We start from the raw sequence: 19089 nt of genomic DNA on the forward strand, positions 1-19089 counted from the left end.
ATCTATGAAAGATTGAGTCTGAGACTCAAAATGGATACCTCCTCCACCCCCCCCTCACCCCGCCCCCCCCCCCAACTGTGAACAGGATTTCTTCACCAAGGAAGGAGTTACAGGAAATGCAATAGGCATATTCCAATCAAGATACGAAGTTAAGAAGGACAAGACCAAGATGAGGTTAAACAGTGATTGGTGGTAATTAAGGACTAGTGGGAAGCAAGTCTTCTCCGTTTTCTGTTGATGTCCAGTTAAATGGACGATTCTGTAATATAAGCTTAGCTGTGCTAAGTGTGTGATTGTTAGAAGCACAGCATGATTTCTTGAAAGGAAAGTAGCAAAAACAAACAAACAACCTAAAGGGAAGTGTGGGAAACAGAAAGGTTTCTCCCCAGGTTGCCTATTTGCCAGCACATTGTGAGTTCAGCTGCTTAAAAGTTTTCTCCCTGAAGGCACCAGCCCTCCAGAGCAATCAATCAGTTCCACCTTAGGTGGGATTCACATCCTACTGAGAAGGATAGCGACTGTCTCCCTGGAGAGTCCAGAGAACTGGTCTAGCCAGCTCAAGGACAACGAAGGTTAGGCTGCCATCTTGAATCTAGGACCGCCTATCTTGTCACATGTGTACCCCTAATCCCTCCTCTTCCTATTGCTTGCACACCCTTAGATTGCCCCCCTCCCATTGTATTGCCTATGGTACAACCCCTTCCCTTAACATATGTGGTTACCTGTATTCAGGGGGGCTTGCAGGTCCCTAAGTATCTGCAAGCCTTGGTTAGAAATATACTCTCTCCTCCTCCTGCTCTCTGCACGGACCTGGCTGCTGAGATCATGGCCATCCAGGAGGTGAGCATGCCACCATAAAATGTGTCTGACTCCTTTATTTTATCTTCTATCCTATCTCTATAATTCTCTATGACTGTTCTATAATCTTTATATATTATCGCTTTACAATGGTGCCTATGGACCTGTGATATTGTCAGAGGCTGGCTACTCTTACAGAGAAGGAGCTAGAGCAGTAGTTCTCAACCTGTGGGTCACGACCCCTTTGGGGGTGGCCTAAGACTATTGGAAAACACATATTTCTGATGGTCTTAGGAACCGAGACACTGTTCCTCTATCCTTCTCCAAGCGGGTCTGCCCACATGCAGCTACACCCATATACAAGTACCCGGCATGAAGACTGTTTACCCATGGTATACCATGCTTCAAGACAAAATTTCATTTATTTTTCATTAGAAATAAATACTTCACAATGTATAATTACATATTTTTTGTGATTAATCACTATGCTTTAATTATGTTCAACGGGTAACAATGAAAATACATCCTGCATATCAGATATTTACATGACATTCATAACAGTAGCAAAATTACAGTGATGAAGTAGCAACGAAAATCATTTTATGTTTGGGGGTCACCACAACATGAGGAACTGTATTAAAGGGTCGAGGCATTAAGAAGGTTGAGAACCACTGATGTAAGAATATAGTACAACAAATGTGCTTTACACAATTGATGTAGGTATGGATTGTGATAAGAGTTGCATGAGCCCCTAATAAGATGATTTAAAAAAAAAAGAATCTAGTACAAGATATGACACACCAGGAGACTGGTCCCTTTTATATACCCAGGCCTGGATCTGCCAGTATCAGTCTCCCTTGTGTGCTCAGAATACAGAAAGCAAAAGAAGGCCAGCTCTGGATGCCGACAACACTGGAATGAGACAAAAGGCAGTTTGTCTAGCGGGTCTTTGCTCGCCTCCCATTTTGCTGCTGTTGAGGCATCCAGTATCTGTCTGTGGGGAACCATAGAGCTTATGTATGGTGCTACTTCTGCCCTTCTTACTCAGACCCACTCGCTCCCTTGATGGTGCCTCTGCTTCCTTACCTGTGCCTTACCTGTGCCTCACTTATATCAACATATAAAGGCCCCTGGAGCTCAGAACTCCCTATCAGAAGGCAGAATGCTGTTTGTGCCCCAAACCATACGGACTTCACACTTCATCTTCCAGTTTCTGGACATATGCTGACTTCATCTGATTTTCAAGTATGGCACCTGAACAGGAGTTTTCCCCTACCTTCCAAGATACATGTCAAAATAACTTCCTTAATGGCCAACAATCGTTTGCCCTGTGGCATTGGAAATGGGCTACACATCTGTGTGCACGCCAGTGTCAGGTACACCTACTCTCATTTCTTTCTTCCAGCAGCCCTGTGAGATGGGTACCATTTTTACAGAACAAATATTTGAGAGTTTGTTAAGTCCCATAGGCAAGGACCCATCCTAAGTGCTTAGCACATTTGGCTCCTGATTCCAAGGCACCCTGAGATTGCATGAACTCTCCATTACAGACAATTCTCCCATGACCAAGAGTGTTCAGCCTCCAGTGAGAATGACTGCCTTTGATTCCTAGTCCACCTACCTAATTACCTGTGTGACCTTGGCCAAGACACCCAACCTGTTTGCACTTTAGTTTCTCCTTCTACTAAGGGGATTGATATTAGTACCTGCCTCACAGAGCAATGTGAGAATTAAATAAGATCGTCTATATAAAGTGCTTGGTACAATGCCTAAAAGCATCACAAGTAAACGTGAAATATCAGCTGCTCTTGTTGTTATGAATCTTTACTGCAGGGGTATATCGGTATACCTATGTATTCACACATTCAGCTTTCAACCAGACTCTGAGCTCTTTCCTGCCTCTTAGACTACTGCCATTTACCAGTAGCCTTTCCTTCTTTCCTGCCCCGCAGAAGCCTCTGAAATTACAAAAGGAAACCATTCTCACAGTCTGTCTTCTCTCAGACTTGATTCTTTAGGCCCACCATCCTCTCTACCAATTCCCCCATTTGCCATAGTTTGGCAAGGCTTCCACTCCCCTTTCCAGCACAATACCCCCACCACAGACAGCTGCCAGGCCCTCCAGGGATCAGGCACTCAGGGCAGCAGGAGGACCTTACAGGGCCTTCAGAATTGGGGCACTCAGAAATCAAATACTTGTGAATCAAAGAAGCTGCATTGTTGGCACTCAATGGGTGTTAAATACCCATAATGATAGGAGGATGCACTCTAGATCGCATTGCATGCCACACTCCCAAAGCCGCCATTCTGTCCCCTTTCCAAAAGTAAAAATAAGTCAGAGCCTTGGCACAGAGCAAGAGGCATTGTTCCATTTCAGACCTCTTCTCTGCATTAGGCCAAACTCTGTCACTTCATGATTTAATCGCCTCATGTAGGAAGTCCTACGACCCTGCTTCAAAGTCCCCCACACCGTGCCCTTAAAGAATCTAGGACAGGAGGGAGGACAAGGAACCCAGGTCCTTTGAGCCCCTGCTGTAAGCGAGGCTTTGTACAATTGCTTTCAAGTGCCTTTTTAAATTCCTGCAACCACCTGTGACAAGTGGGTAGAACAAGAGTTTTGCGGATTTAAAGGTGGGAAGTGTGGAGATACAGAGATTTGGGGGACTTTTAGGAGAGAGGGGAACCCATAGCTACCAGGGGCAGGAACAGGGCTCAAATGCCAAACGGGGTGCAAAGCCTTTGCTCCTTGCTCCCTGATTTCTTGCTGAAAGGGGCTCTAGGAAGCCATCGGCCCATCTTCCTGGCTTCCCAAACACGAAAACCTGCCTTGGTGGCCTGCCTGGAATCAGAGCCTCACTCTCCAGCACTCTTCCAAGCACAGCAAGTTCTTCATTTATCTTCTTTTTTTCTCTTTCTTTTCCCCAGAAAATGATTTTCAATATTACCAATGCGTTGGTGTTGTGTTAAAGGGGACTCTCCTAGGAGAACACACGTTTCCCAAAATTGTTTTCTAAAAGAGTAACTTTATTTTTTCTTGTACTTTCCAACAAGGCAATGTGAAGCTGCATAAAACCTGCCCTACTTAGAGCTTCTGCGAAAGGCTCCGCTTTTGAACGTGGTAAATCAAATTCAGCATGACTCGGGGACTCATCACCCCGAGTACCTAATGAAGATAATCCATCAGTGCTGCGGCAACTTTATTGGGCCATTCCTGCCCAAGGAAATAGCAAGAACAGCCAGGGAAAAAAAGAGTCACCAGGAATTAAATGGGGAAACAGATGATATTTAATTATATAAATATTCCCAGCAATGCTCTGAGGAATGGAATTATTAGCTTGCTGGGCAGACCCTCATTGAACCAGGCAGCAAAGGAGATTTATACCACATAGTTCATGTTTTCATTAGAATTCATATAGCCTGGATTTAGAAAGTGGTTATCTGGAAGCTTGATAATATTGCATATTCATAATCTGACACTGTAATATGGTGGCTTTAAAAAGAAATGGGGGCTCCACTCTTATTCATGTGATATTTACTTTTTATTAGTGTTATTATTGGACATAATTGCATACAAAGAATTAGCAATGTTAATTAATGCTGCACTAATGCAGTCATAATTACTTCCATTTATTCTAGAACATAAGTGAATTGATAAATGTATTTATTTAGAAATCAAGCGACTTCTTGGGTTCACTTTGTTTTTTTAAATAAAACCGATTTGCTCATCCTCCTGCCGAGCATAGAGGCTGTTTGAGATTTTAGCTAAACAGAACTCTTCCACTCAATTTATGAAATGGAAAAATAAACTCATTTGAAGGATGAACCATTGATTCATCCGGACTATATTTCTCATCGCCTATTGTGTTTGCTTCATATTCCTCTTATCCCTCTTTCATCATAACGAAGCAGAATTAACTTTCCCAAAGAGAATTTTAAAGGGCTATTTTTCACATTTTGAACTGACAACACGCAAAGAAGACAACCCTTTGATTTCAACACCGTCCTCAGGATAATACTATTGTCTCCAAAGAGTTTTCAAAGATTTCAAGTTGTAAAAGTACATTCCTAGGGAAAACTAAGTGTAACTATAAACAGTATATTCCACATTTAATAGTTAATATTCATCAAGAATTAATATTCTGAAATTAGAAATGTGTCTTCTACTTATGTGAAAATAAAAGACCCTGTGAGAATCACTAAATTTGGTATTTAAAGGCCAATTTCTTATCAGTGTACCTCTTCATGAGCTAGGTACCGCCAAACACAGAAATCCAAACATATGTTAAGAAGATTTTTACTCGAAATTAAGATTGTAAGAGATAATGCCAATCAAATTCTTCCTTAACAAAGGCAATTCCCCCACTCCACCACCACCACCGCCTTACACCCCCCAAAAAATAGACTTTACTAGAGCCTTTGTGAAATGCTTTGACAGAGATGTTATCCTGGAAAAAATTTCAATAAAGAAAGGTGGTTTGGGCTGCATTATATATTGAGTAAAGACGAGTACTCTGGTGCATCTTTTTATAGGGAAAAATGCATCATCCACATATACAGTCAAACCCACTGCCATTGGGCCTGTCCCAGATTAGAGAAATCCTCCAGGACTGTGTGGAACAGCCCCAGAGGGTCTCCCAATTTGTATGAAAACAGACTGGGAACGGAAGCGGTCCCATAGGCCTCACGGAAGCAGACTGATCGTTATCCTCCCTGGGGTGGCTGCTGGGTACCAAGTAGTGACCTTTCGCTTATCAGCTTTGAGCCCTGCACCACTACACCCAACCCAAACCCAAACCCACGACCATTGCTTGAATTCTGATTCATAAAGATACTTTATAGGGCTTGCAAAACATTCCATCTTTACAGAAGCAAGGTAGCCTCATCTTTCTCCCTCACAGTGGCTGGTGGGTTTAAACCACCAACCTTAGTCCCATGCTTGCTCCGCAGGGCCACTAAAGTTCCTTGGGTTCCTATGCACAAACCGTCCTGTAGAGGACGGAGTCGAACTTCCTTCCCCTCTGACTTTCTGAGACTATCAATCTTTGCAGGCATAGAAAGCCTCATCTTTTTTCCTCGGAACAGTTGAGGGTCAACATGCTCATTACAATGAGTGTAATCATCACCTCGCTGCTCTCTCTCTCCCTCCTTTGCCAACTTCACCCCAAGCTAATCTCAAAGTCATGGTCACAGTGATCGTTTTAAGCCATGCAGTCATATATGTCCCTCCTCTGCTCGAGTCCTCCAGTATGTTCCTCTCTCAGTCGGAATAGAAACCCAAATCCTTACAGTAGCATGAAATACCTGTCCGATTCTTTGTACCTCCTCTCTGACCTCATTTCTTACTCCTCCACTTTCTCTGCTCCAGCCGCTCCAGTGGTTGAGTGGTTTCTAAAAGCTGACCGGTAGAATCCAGCCTCAGGGCCTTGACATGAAGATTTCTTCCCGCGAAAATGCTCCTCCGCCGTGGCACTCAATAAGTCCTCTTCCCGTTGAGCCAGACCCTGGGCACCCTATTCACATTTCCACAACCCTCTCCCCTCCACATCCCCGGGCATTACATGTTCACTCTCCTTGGGACTTCATTTTCCCTTGGATGACAAGTGGAGCTACCAACCGCAAGGTTCACAACTGGAACCCACCAGCTGCTTGCTCTGTGGGCCAACGATGAGGTTTCTGCTCTCGGCAAGATTTACAGGCTCAGAAATACACAGGGGCAGTTGGGCTACTAACCACAAGGTCAGCAGTTCAAAATCACCAGCTGCGGCAGCAGCAGGAGAAAGTCAGGGTTTTCTACTCGAGTAAAGTGTTACAGTCTTGGAAACTGATGGCACAGTTCTGCCCTTAGAGTATAAGGTCACTATGAGTCGGAAGGGGCTCAATTGCAGTGAGTTTGTTCTAGGTGAGATGTGAAGTATTCATTCATTATGCTGATAGTCTGACCCTCTCCCAACTCCACTACGGAGATTTGTACCATCATTGCTTGTGTTCCCCTTTCTTGCCTTCCCCTGTGACCCAAGATTTCAGAGTAGAATGCAGGCCTCGTCCTCTTTGTGCAACACGGCCAAGGACGAGCTCAGCCCATAACATGCCTTGCTTTTCCTCCCTTGTCTCCTCTCCTTAAGGAGAGGAGAGACTGAAGGATGTGGAAAGAGTCTTTTGACCCCTAGTGTCCCTTGTACTTCTGTACCCATGCAGCAGACGTACGGCTTTCGTCAGATTAATGTGAAAGTCTCCAGGGAGCGCAAAGACTTCGCAGTAGAAAAAAAGGAAAACTACATTGGAGTTCATATTTTATGTTTCATGTCAATATCTAAACAAAAGCCTCTCTTCCACTCTTGTCTTGTGAAATAATTTTTTTAATCAATTTATTGGGGCTCATACAATTCATCACAATACATAGATCAATTGTGTAAAGCACATCTATACATGAGTTGCCCTCATTAATCTCAAAATTCGCTTTCCTCTTGGGTTCCCAGAATCAGCTCATTTTCCTTTTTTCCCCTCCCCCTCCCTCGCCCCTCCCCCCTCCCCCATGAACCCTTGATAATTTATAAATTATTATTATATCTTATATTACACTGCCCGGCGTCTCCCTTCACCCACCCCTCTGCTGCCCGTCCCCCAGAGAGGAGGTTATATGTAGCTCCCTGTGATCAATTCCCCCTTTCTAGTGTAGCATTGAGATCATGAAACTAGTTTATAAAGGAGCTACTTGATTAACTGATTTGAGTCAGCTGATCTGAGTCATCAAGATATTAACTTTCAGTATGTTTTAGAAGTCCACCATTTGAAATGTTTAGAATATTATGAGTTTATCTTCTTGACATAAAGCAAAACGTATGTGGTTGTTGGTTAAACTTTAACAGTAAAAGAGGTGTGCTGGCACCCACTCCACCTCCTCCCCCTTCCGGGACCCCATAGTGGGTGATACCTTCTCTCTCTCCCCTACATCTTCAGTGGTTCCCTCTCTGCTAGATTCGTCCCATTAACATATAAACTGACATGTAAATAAATCTCCAATGTATAAAGATATAGATATTCATAAATATCATTCCAGCTAATGCTCTGTTCTGTTTGTCTTCCATTCAAAACCACAGTTCTCAACAGTTTGACTATCTACGCCAGCATTTCTCAACCTGTGGGTCACGACCCCTTTGGGGGGTCGAATGACCCTTTCACAGGGTTGCGCAATTCATAACAGTAGCAAAATTACAGTTATGAAGTAGCAATGAAATATATATGAGGAACTGCATTAAAGGGTCATGGCAGTAGGAAGGTTGAGAACCACTGATCTACTCTCACTACCTCTTCTTGTATTCATTCTTCAGCCCCCTCCTATGTCTCCACTGAAACCTTAATCACTCAGCTAACAGCACCTAATTTCATCCTTGCTAGATCCAGTGAATAGTTGGTGGTCTTTTATTTTATTGAACCATCTGACAGTACCACCCACCAGTTGGCTGTCCTCATGCTTTGTACCGTGCACGGGCAGTGAAAAAGAAGAAAGGCCCTTGACAAGATGGGTTGACACAGTGGTTGTAACAATGGGCTCATCTACTCAAGTGCTCCCTCAGTGCAAGAACACTTTGTTCTAATAACCCAGCATTCCATGAAGCTCACCTTCCCAACACAATCACTGAAGACAAAATGGGCACATAAGCAAATGTGGTGAAGAAAGCTGCTGGTGCCCAACTATCAAAAGATATAGCACCTGGGGTCTTAAAGGCTTGAAGGTAAACAAGTGGCCATCTAGCTGAGAAGCAACAAAGTCCACATGGAAGAAGCACACCAGCCTGTGTGATCACAAGGTGTCGATGAGATCAGGTATCGGGCATCTAAGACCCAGAACAAAAAATCATATCAATGGGAATGAGGGGGAGTAAGGAGTGGAGACCCAAAGCCCATCTGCAGACAATTGGACATCCCCTTACAGAAGGGTCACAAGAAAGACAATCCAGTCAGGGTGCAGTATAGCACTGATGAAACATACAACTTTCCTCTACTTCTTTACTGCTCCCCCCCCCCCATCTCCACATAGACACACTGCCATAACCCCAATTGTACCTTACAAATCTGGCTAGACCAGAGCATGTACACTGGTACAGGTAAGAACTGGAAACATAGGAAATTCAGGACAGATAAACCTGTCAGGACCAATAATGAGAGTAGTGCTACCAAGAGAATAAGGGGAAGGAGCGGGGAGAAAGGGGGTACCAATCACAATGATCTACATATAACCCCCTCCCTGCAAGATGGATACCAGAAAAGTGGGTGAAGGGAGACATCAGTCAATGTAAGACATGAAAAAATAATAATAATTTATAAATTGTCCAGGGTTCAATAAAACACAGGTAAACATCTTCCTGGTCTTCTCTGCTTTCAGCCAAGATCCATCTGAAGTCAGTAATGCTGTATCTTGTTCCAGGTCCCTGGCTTGAGTGTATGGCAGTTCCCTGTCCATATACTGCTACAACCATTTTTAAATTGATTTCAGTAAAGTTTTACTTGTGTGTAATATCAATGATATTATTAAATAATTTCCACATTCTGTTGGACTACCTTTCTTGGAATGGGCACAAATATGGATCTTTTCCAGCTAGTTGAAATTTGCCTTCCAAATTTCTCAGCATAGACAAGTGGGCACCTTCAGTGCTGCACTTAGTGGTTGCAAATGTCAATCAAGAGGCAGTCATTCAAACAGAGTGTGGGAATACTGCATAGTTTAAAACCAGGATGGGTATACAGCAGGATCATATATTTTCTTCATATAAATTCAGTCTGTATGCTGAACAGATAATCCAAGGAGCTGAGCTACATGAAGAAGTACATGGCCCCAGAATTGGAGGAAGACTTCTTAACCTGTGATAAACTGTTGCAATCCCACCAATTAACTGTAATATCAACCAGATCAACCTATGATTATAGTCTGCAGACTAAGGTTCCCATGACACCCAGACAGAGAAAGAACTGGAACCATAGCTTATGACATCTTACTCCAGGTAAAATTCTATTCCCATCATCTGATCTTCATATTCAAATATGGTATACTGAGAAAAGAACAATCTGATCTTCCTTTTCATTGGTATATGCCATTGAATTGATTCTGACTCATGGCAACCCCCTGTGTTTACCTTTATGAGCACATATTTCCACAGAAAATGAAACCGTTTTGTGAAACTATTTAAATAGTTCACTTTGGGGTGAGGACAACATAATGTTGTAGGACGAATAGTATAAAAAGCACACACCACCTAGAGTCACAGCGAATTGGGTTTAATTTGCAACTCGATCAGTTGCTCACTCTTCTGAAAGCTACATCCTAAACCTGTATCTTTGTGGTAATAAGGAGGTAATGAAGACTAGAGGTAACTTTCAATAGTTAATATAAGTGTACCAACTCCGCACATTTTACAAGGCAGGGAAAGAATCTACGTGTTCTATGAAAACTATTTCCCAGGGACTTCCCTAACAAATCTTTTTCTTCCTACACGAAATGCAGAGGTTAATAGGTATACTTTTCAATGGATCTTTTATTAACTTATTTTCATTTTGAAAAATTTCAAGCCTACAGATATGTTGAGACAACAATTCAAATGAACACTCGTATACTCCTCACCTAGATTGCCAAATCCACTTGGTGTCTCTATCTCACATTTGTATAGACACATAAGTATATGCACACATGCTTTTCTAGGTCCAAACTCTCCAAATGTGGGCATAAGACATAATGAACTTTCACCCTAAACTCTACAAAATATCTCAAGAAGAACCTTCATTTATGTAACCAAGCTTTTCAAAAGTGAACACAAATTTAATATTATCATCCAACTTACAGTTCATATTCAAATTTCTCCAGTTGCCTCAGAAATATACGTTAGAGCTGCTTCATTTGCTTGGATCCGCAATCCAATCAGTCATGCACTCGTTGCAGATGGGATTCTTTCTGCTTAGTTTCCCCAACCTGGGGCTCTGCTGCACTTCCTTCTTCCTGGCTGGCAGGAAATCCCGCATCCAGACAAGTTCTCCGCAGCAGCTGTGTTCCTCCCACTACCTCCCATCAGACTCCCACTCTTAAAGGTTTCAGGTTGAACATTGGTTAAGATGGTGACATAAACCTATTTTTCCCTTAAATAATTTGTGAGGAGATACATTGGAAAAATGAAGATATTCTGTCCCTTAGCAGAACAACTTCTCCTCTACTAGTTTCAGCATCCATCCTGAGTCAATTACTACATGGGGGTTTCTCTCAATCTTCCGGTGGTTGTAACCTGACATTTCTCCATTAAGGAAAGTTTCTCTTGCTCGCTCGTCTGTCCCTCTTATCCTTGTGAACCCAGCATGATTTTTTTATTTAAGGCGCTATCAATCATGACCATCAATATTCCTTTCAATGCTCAAATTATTCCAGATGTGACTAGTGAGAGCCTTCCTAAACCCGCTCCCCAACATGCCCTCTGTAGTCCCTGAACACTGACTTTCTTGCTTTCTAGTATCACAAAATATCCCAGGGTCACCCTTTCTCCAACTGCTTATTTTAGAGGAAAATGAAATTTGGACACCAAGATTTGGGATTTAAAGTTGTTTGTTCCTACTAAAAATGATGTAGCTTCTAGGCTTCTTTTAGTGGACACAGGAAGTGTGTGTGTGTGTGTGTGTGTGTGTGTGTGTGTGTGTAGGATGAGTTCATACTGAAACTTTCAACTCAAATCCAATTCAAAGAGATCCTTCCAAACATTTCATATTTGTGTCCCTCCTTTTCCCCCAATGAAAATTCTGGTTTCCAACTTGTCAATGTATTTAATTATTTGCTGCCTCCTAACAGATACAAAATAGTTTCAAAGTTTAATTACCCATCTATCTCCCCTCTAGTAAAAATCTACTTAAATTTTTTTTAACCTTAAATGTTTCTAGCTCCTTTTGTTTAAAAAAAAACAAAACACTATCCAAGGTAGGAATGTTTTGTTTGGTTTTTGTTTTTTTAATATAGGACTCTGGTAAACGTAGAATAAAAAAATTCTGTTAATCACAAAATTAATTCGTTCTCTCAAAATGTGAATGCAATAACATAATTCACAAAGACATCCTACTCCAAAAAAACACAAACTCACTGCTAATGGAGTCCATACCCATTCATAGTACCCCTATGACCCCCAAGGTCAGCAGTTCCAAACCAGGGGCTCCAAGCAGCTTTCTACTCCCATAAAGAGTTACCGTCTGGAACCCACAGGGGCAGTTTTACCCTGTGCTAGAGGGTCAATATAAGATGCATCCTACTATGGGGGTCTTAATAGCCTGTGAGTGTGGGGGGCCTATGCAGTTTGGGGTGCCTGCCGGCGAGCTCTGCACCTGGCACTAGGTAAGCCGAGTCAGTTTTCTATCAAAATAAAGTATGGAGGCGAGGGTCAGTGTACTTGCACTGACGTCAGACAGTGCGAAACTGAAGTTCAGAGAGGCAGAGCGTGTGGCTGCAGGCGGGAGAGAGATGGTGAGTGGCTGAGACCAGTGGGCAGGCCAGAGAGCGGAGCGGAGCTCTGCTCTGCCCTTGGCTGTGGATACGGAGCTGGAGCTGAGTCCATTTCCGAAGACAACCTCAGCCAATGGCAGCAAGGTGATCAAACTGCCTGCCTGCATGTCCCCTTCCAACCCCAAACATCAAAATTACAGCCAGGAGGGTATGAGAAGAGGGGAGGAGGGGGAGCTAATAGCACGGTTGAATCTATAACATCACTCAGGGGAAGTGAACAACAGAATTGGATATGAAAGGAGATCGTGGATGGGGTAAGATATGGCAAAAATATATACATACATACATACATACATACATACATACACATGGTTGCCTGGGGGGGGGGGATAAAGGGGAGCCGATATCAAGGTGTGCAAGAAGAAAGTGTTTTGGAGCTGATTGTGGTAGCAATTGTATAGTCCGGCTTGTGTTAAGGCATCTGTAAGAGCTCCCAATAAAATGATTTAAGAAAAAAAAGTTTGTGAGTGGCCATCAGAGTTATACCACTGGTCTCTCCCTGTCTAGAGCATTGAAGAGTAAAGATCATCAAAGACACAGGAACACAATTAGTCCGAAGGACTAATGACTTGTGCAAACCCCAGTCTCCTCAACCTGAGACTAGATGTTGCCTGGTTCCTGCTGCCAACTGCTCTGAACGGAATCACAATAGGAAGTCTTGGATATAGCCGAGAAAATGTGGAGCAAAACACAAAATAACAACAACAAAAGGCTTTCCCTTTGAACAGAGACTGGTGTAACCCCAGACAGCCTTCTGGCTGGAACTGAACCCAGCTCCATAGCTCAGTTCCAGCCAGACAAGAGGCAGGTAGGTCTCAAGGTGAGCAATGAGATGCAGGAGGTATGCACTCCTTAAAACCATCTGATACTGGAGAGCACAAGGGCAGTTCTTGCCCTGGGATAAAGCTCAGAGGCAAGAAGGAATAGGAGAAGACAAACTGGCAACAGGAAAAAGAGGGAGGAAGTAAGAAGAATGCTGGCACCCGGCGGGGATTGCAGTCAGCATCGTGAAATACAATGTGCAGGGACTGTTGAATGGAAACTAATTAGCTCTGTAAACTTTCACCCAAGTCACAATCAAAAGGTTTTTTTTAAGAAGAAGAAACAATGTGAATGCACAGCAATGTCAATACAGATCCGCATTCAGCAATCATTCTCTATAATTAGCCTTAACATTAATTTTTCAATAGAAGGCATTTAAATAGGTAATGTTGAGCTTTTGTGAGTCAACACAGGAAAGCATCTAGAGACCAGGGTCCCCATTCCCATAGAAACAATAAATCACGATTTCTAAGAAAAGCCATTAAAATATTTTAAATACATAAGGCATTTTTGTAAAATGGCCTTCAAATAATATGTTTGACACAGGCTTTCCCATTGTACAAAGAGATAAATGATTTTTTCCATCTAAAATGTAGTTTTTTAAATGATTCCTACCAAACACAAATCTAACCTTCATCTTTTTGAAGCAGTTTGGGGTTGTATTTTTTTAGCTAGTGTTTTTAATTGGGTGGTCACATCTACCAGAACCTTTTTCCAGAATGGTAAGTATTTTTTATGGTAATTCTTTGGATGGGATAGTGTTTATGAAAGGGGGTGCTGACCACAAGGTCTGCAGTTCAAAACCACCAGCAGCTCTTTGGAAGAAAGATGAGGCTCTCAACTCATGTAAAGAGTTCTCTGTGAGTCAGCATCCACTTGAGGGCCATGAGTTCTTCGGACTCCTCTGCAAGGTTCTTATGCATGAGCCCCATCCATGAGGATTTCATGAATGAGTTTGGCTCGACCATTTCTCTTCACTCGAGAATATCAAGTCTTATTCCTCGCATTCTACTTTCAGCAAATAAACCATATTATGTATTGAGGATCCTAACCTATTGCTTCCTCTCCTCCATTACTATCTATGAAAGTACATATCATATATCTTAGCCCAAGACATAGAGGTTTCAACTTAAATCTTGACTACATTCATTAAATATCCACATGAATATTATTCAATCTTGTAAAATAGACCATTGTTCTGGAGTTTTATTCCCTGTGTGATGTTAAACACCTAGATAATAACATATAAATAATGATACCAGCAGAAGCATCATACAACCTTAATTCTAGAAATAAATTTTAGGTTAATGAGAATATAAGATTCTAAAACCAACTTCATTTTTTCTGTCTAGATGATCTTTTTCTATGGCTGGTTCACTGGCTTCTTCCAGAAGCATATTTGGTAACAGAATAGCATACCCGTCATTACGAAAGAGCAGCATGGAAGAGCAGCTACTGGACTGTATCCTCCCTATGATTTTGGCTCCTGTTGCTTTGGGAACCCACATCAATACCTTGAACTTTCAGCCAAAAGACAAAAACAAACACTGGATCTCAACTCCAACACGTACCACAATCGGCCTGACGAAGTGAAAAAGAGCCTCGAAGGCAAAGTAGTAGGAATATGCTCACGTTGAGTATTCTCCGAAGGCAAAGGGTGACTGAGTTTGAGAGGGTGAAAACAGGCTGTGTTAACAGATTGTGTTAAAGGGAAAGGGTATGTAGTAGATAAGTGAGAACCGTGGCAAAGTAATTGGAGAGGGAAATGATGGTGGAAAACATGGTGTTTATTTTTTTAAGAAAGACAATTTAATTGGGAGAACAACTGCATAACTTCTTTACCTTATCCTTCATCAGAATTTCCATACTTGACAACAATTTGACCACCCCAATGTCTCGATTTTGTTTTGGATTCTGAATAAAATACTTCACTCAATTTAACAGCCTCCTTTGAAATATACAGGTGGTGCTATCATTAATCATCTGGCTGCTAACTGAAAGGTATTTCCAACCCATCATTTGCTCAAAAAGAGAAAGATGTGTGTGGTAGTCTGTTACATAGTCTGGTGTCAATTTGAGAATATTAAGAGTGAGTAGAGTTTAGTTTGTTAATCAGGTCACAGCTTGATGACGTCATTTGAATGCACTATGGAGATAAATAACTCACTAGGGGGGCAGACCCACACAGAGACTCTTCCTAAGGGACATTCCTGTTGACAAGCCAGACAGAGCTACACTGATTCAGCCAGAGTCTTGGAGACCCACGCCAGAGCTAAGATGCTTCCACCATGACTGGATCCACAAGACTTTCCACCCACTAGCATGTGATCTTCCTGCACTCAGCATCAGTGCATGTGCTGCGTGAGTCTGAAAAGGAACTTATGGACTGGTACCGGACATATGGATTAATATCAGATATATGGGCTTGATCTGGACTGGACCGGAATGTTTTCTCAATATACAATTGCTCTGTCATATAAAGCTCTTTCTTATACACATATGTGTCTATGATTTTTTTTTCTCTAGTCCATCCAGATTAACACAATGTGGTATCTACTTCAGTGAGGATTACAGGATTGAAAGCCCTATGGGGCAGTTCTACTCTATTCAATAGGTTCACTATGAGTCAGAATGGACCAGACAGCAACAATTCTGGTTCTGGGTTCAAAATGCATAGCATTAAACAAACAAACAAAACATGCACTGTCATTTGTTTCAATTCTCACTCATAGTGACCCGGTAGGATGGGGTGGAACTTATGGGTTTCCAAGACTGGAGATCTTTTTTTTTTTTTCCTATTTCCACAATTTCAAATTTAAAAGGGATCTTTTTTAAAAATTCATTTTATTAGGAGCTCATACAACTCTTATCACAATCTGTACATACATCAATTGTGTAAAGCGCATTTGTACATTCATTGCCCTCATCATTCTCAAAACATTTTCTCTCCATTTAAACCCCTGACATTAGGTCCTCATTTTTACCCTCCCTCCCCGCTCCCCCCTCCCGCATGAGCCCTTGATAGTTTATAAATGGGTATTTTGTCATATCTTGCCCTGTCCAACGTCTCCCTTCATCCACTTTTCGGTTGTCTGTCCCCCAGGGAGGAGGTCACACACAGTTCCATGTAATCGGTTCCCTCTTTCCTACCCATTCTCCCTTTACCCTCCCTGTTTTGCCACTCACACCACTGGTCCTATAGGGCTCATCCGTCCTGGATTCCCTGGATTTTCAGTTCCTATCTGTACCAGTGTACCTCCTCTGGTCTAGCCAGTCTTGCAAGATAGAATTCGAGTCATGGTAGTGGGAGCGGGGAGGAAACCTTTAGGAACTAGAGGAAGGTTGTATTTCTCATCATTGTTACATCGCATCGCACCCTGACTGGCTCATCTCCTCCCCGAGACCCCTCTGCAAGGGGATCTCCAGTGGCCTACTAATGGGCTTTGGATCTCCACTCCACACTCCCCCCATCATTCACTATGGTAAGATTTTTTGTTCTGATGATGCCTTACACCTGATCCCTTCGACACCTCGTGGTTGCATAGGCTGGTGTGCTTTTTCCATGTGGGCTTTGTTGCTTCTGAGCTTGATGGCCGCTTGATTACCTTCAAGCCTTTAAGACCCCAGACGCTATACTTTTTGATAGCCGGGCACCATCAGCTTTCTTCGCCACATTTGCTTATGCACCCATTTGTCTTCAGTGATCCGTTGGAGATCTTTATAGGAGTAGAATGTCTCAGCTTCCTCCCATGAAGCAGCTAGTGGTTTTGAATTGCTGACCCTGTGATTAGCAGTGCAGCGCATAACCCACTACGGCACCAATTTAAAAAACAAAAGTAGTTTCTATACTGATCAAGAGACCCACAGAATCTAAAGTCTATTTGTTTTGATAACTCTTTAATTCATCTTGGTATTCAATCACTGATTTAGTCAATGTTTCTAAATCTCCAGCTCTGAAATAAGTTTGTCCCATGAATCTTTACAGCTGATGATTCAGATCCAGTGACTCAGCTTCCTTTAAAGACAATGGGGATTTGGGGGTGAAAATTTGGCACACACAATTTCTTGGTCTCAAAAATACATCCCCTGAGTCATAAAAACAATCTCCTTCTCTAATAGGTTTTACAATGAGCATATTTATACTCTTGTGACTCAAGCCAAATTTGTTTTATTTTGTTATTTATATATGCATGCATATATATGTGTGCCTGTGTGTATACATATATATATACACAAAGATCTTTGTGGCACAGGAATTAAGCACTCAACTGCTAACCAAAAGGATGGCGCTAGTTGACACTATCTACCCAGCTACCTGGCCAACCAACCGAGTAAAAGAGATTCATATTTTTGCCCATTCCAAAGAGAGGCTACACAACTGAATGCAGAAACGATCTAACTATATCACTGATATTATGCACAAGTAAAATATTGCTGAAGATAATTCAAAGTCAGTTGCAGAATACTTAGACAGTGAAGTGCCAGAAATTCAAGCTGGATTCAGAGGAAGACATGACTTCAGCTAGCCCTTGGCTAAAAGCAGAGAGAGCCAGAAAGATGTTTATCTATATATTAATGGCTATGTAAAAACATTCAACTGTGTGGATTACAAGAAACTATAGATAACATTTCAAAGAGTGAGCATCCCAGAGTGCTTAAATTGTGCTCATGAGGCTCTTGTACCTGGACCAAGAGACAATCGCTCAAACAGATGAAAGAACCAAAGGGTACTGAGTGGCTTAAGCTCAGCTGAGGTGTCTGCCAGGATTTCATCATATTCATTCGATCTGCATGCCGAACAACTAATCCAAGAAGCTGCTCTCTATGAAGAAGAACTCCACCTCAGGACTAGAGAAAGGCTCATTAACAACCTGTGACGTGCAGACGATGCAACCTTGTTTGCTGAGAGTGAAGAGGATGTGAAACACTTACTGACGAAGATGGAAAACCACATTTTTTTCAATGTGGATTACATCTCAACATAAAGAAAACAAAAAATCCTCACAACTGGACCAAAAGATAACATCATGACAAATGCAGAAAAGATTGAAGTTGTCAAGAATTTCACTTTACTTGGATCCATAATCAATACTCTTGGAAGCAGTGGACAAGAAACCAAATTATGCATTACATTGGGCCAATCAGTTGCACAAAACCTCTTTAGAGTGTTGGAAAGCAGAGATACCACATTGAGGACTAAAATGTGGCTGATGCAAGCTGTGGTATATTCAATCACTTCATACGCCTGTAGAAGGTGGGCAATGAATAAGGAACACTGAAGGAAAATTGAGCCATTTGAGTGATGATGTTGGCGAAAATTACTGCCAGTACCATGAGCTGCCAGAAAAGCCACCACATTTGACTTTGAAATACAGCCAGAGTGCTTCTTAGAAACAAATGTGGTGCGAATTCATCTCCTGTACTTTGGACATGTTCTCGGAGGGACCAGTCCCTGGAGAAAGACATAATACCGGTAAAGCAAAGACTCAGTGATAAAGAGCATTCAGAGAGACTGCTGCAGTGGCTGCGACATGGGCTCAAACATTGGAGAGATGGTGCAGAGGGCACAACCAGCACTGGCTATGTTTTGTTCTGTTGCCTGCAGGGCTGCTGTGAGCCAGAATGCCCCCACAGCATCCGGCTGGAGGAAGACTTGGCAATTTGCTCTCATAAAGATACAACCTAGAACAAAAAATCTTACCATAGTGAATGAGGGGGAGTGCGGAGTGGAGATGCAAAGCTCATTTGTAGGCCACTGGACATCCCCTTGCAGAGGGGTCTCAGGGAAAAGATGAGCCAGTTAGGGTGCGATGTAACAACGATGGAAAATACAACTTTCCTCTAGTTCCTAAATGCTTCCTCTCCTCCCCACCCTCACTATCATGATCCAAATTCTACCTTGCAAGTCTGGCTAGACCAGAGGATGTACACTGGTACAGATAGGA

General features: G+C 42.3%; 1 protein-coding gene across 4 annotated transcripts in view; it reads right to left on the reverse strand.

The window, feature by feature from the left end:
- The window catches only part of MSRA (methionine sulfoxide reductase A), a 569740-nt gene that overhangs the window by 403834 nt on the left and 146817 nt on the right, over positions 1-19089 (reverse strand). The window contains exon 1 of one of the 4 annotated variants that reach the window (XM_045286764.1): positions 10632-10654. The exons of the other annotated variants lie outside the window; for them this stretch is intronic. Coding sequence (XP_045142699.1) covers positions 10632-10638 — 7 coding nt within the window. The 5' untranslated portion in view covers positions 10639-10654. Of the gene's footprint in view, positions 1-10631; positions 10655-19089 lie in introns of those variants that run through there. 4 annotated transcript variants of the gene reach the window in all.

Source organism: Echinops telfairi, unplaced genomic scaffold (genome assembly GCF_000313985.2).
Source record: "Echinops telfairi isolate 266 unplaced genomic scaffold, ASM31398v2 ScPeMD7_9;HRSCAF=40, whole genome shotgun sequence".
Lineage (NCBI taxonomy): Eukaryota > Metazoa > Chordata > Mammalia > Afrosoricida > Tenrecidae > Echinops > Echinops telfairi.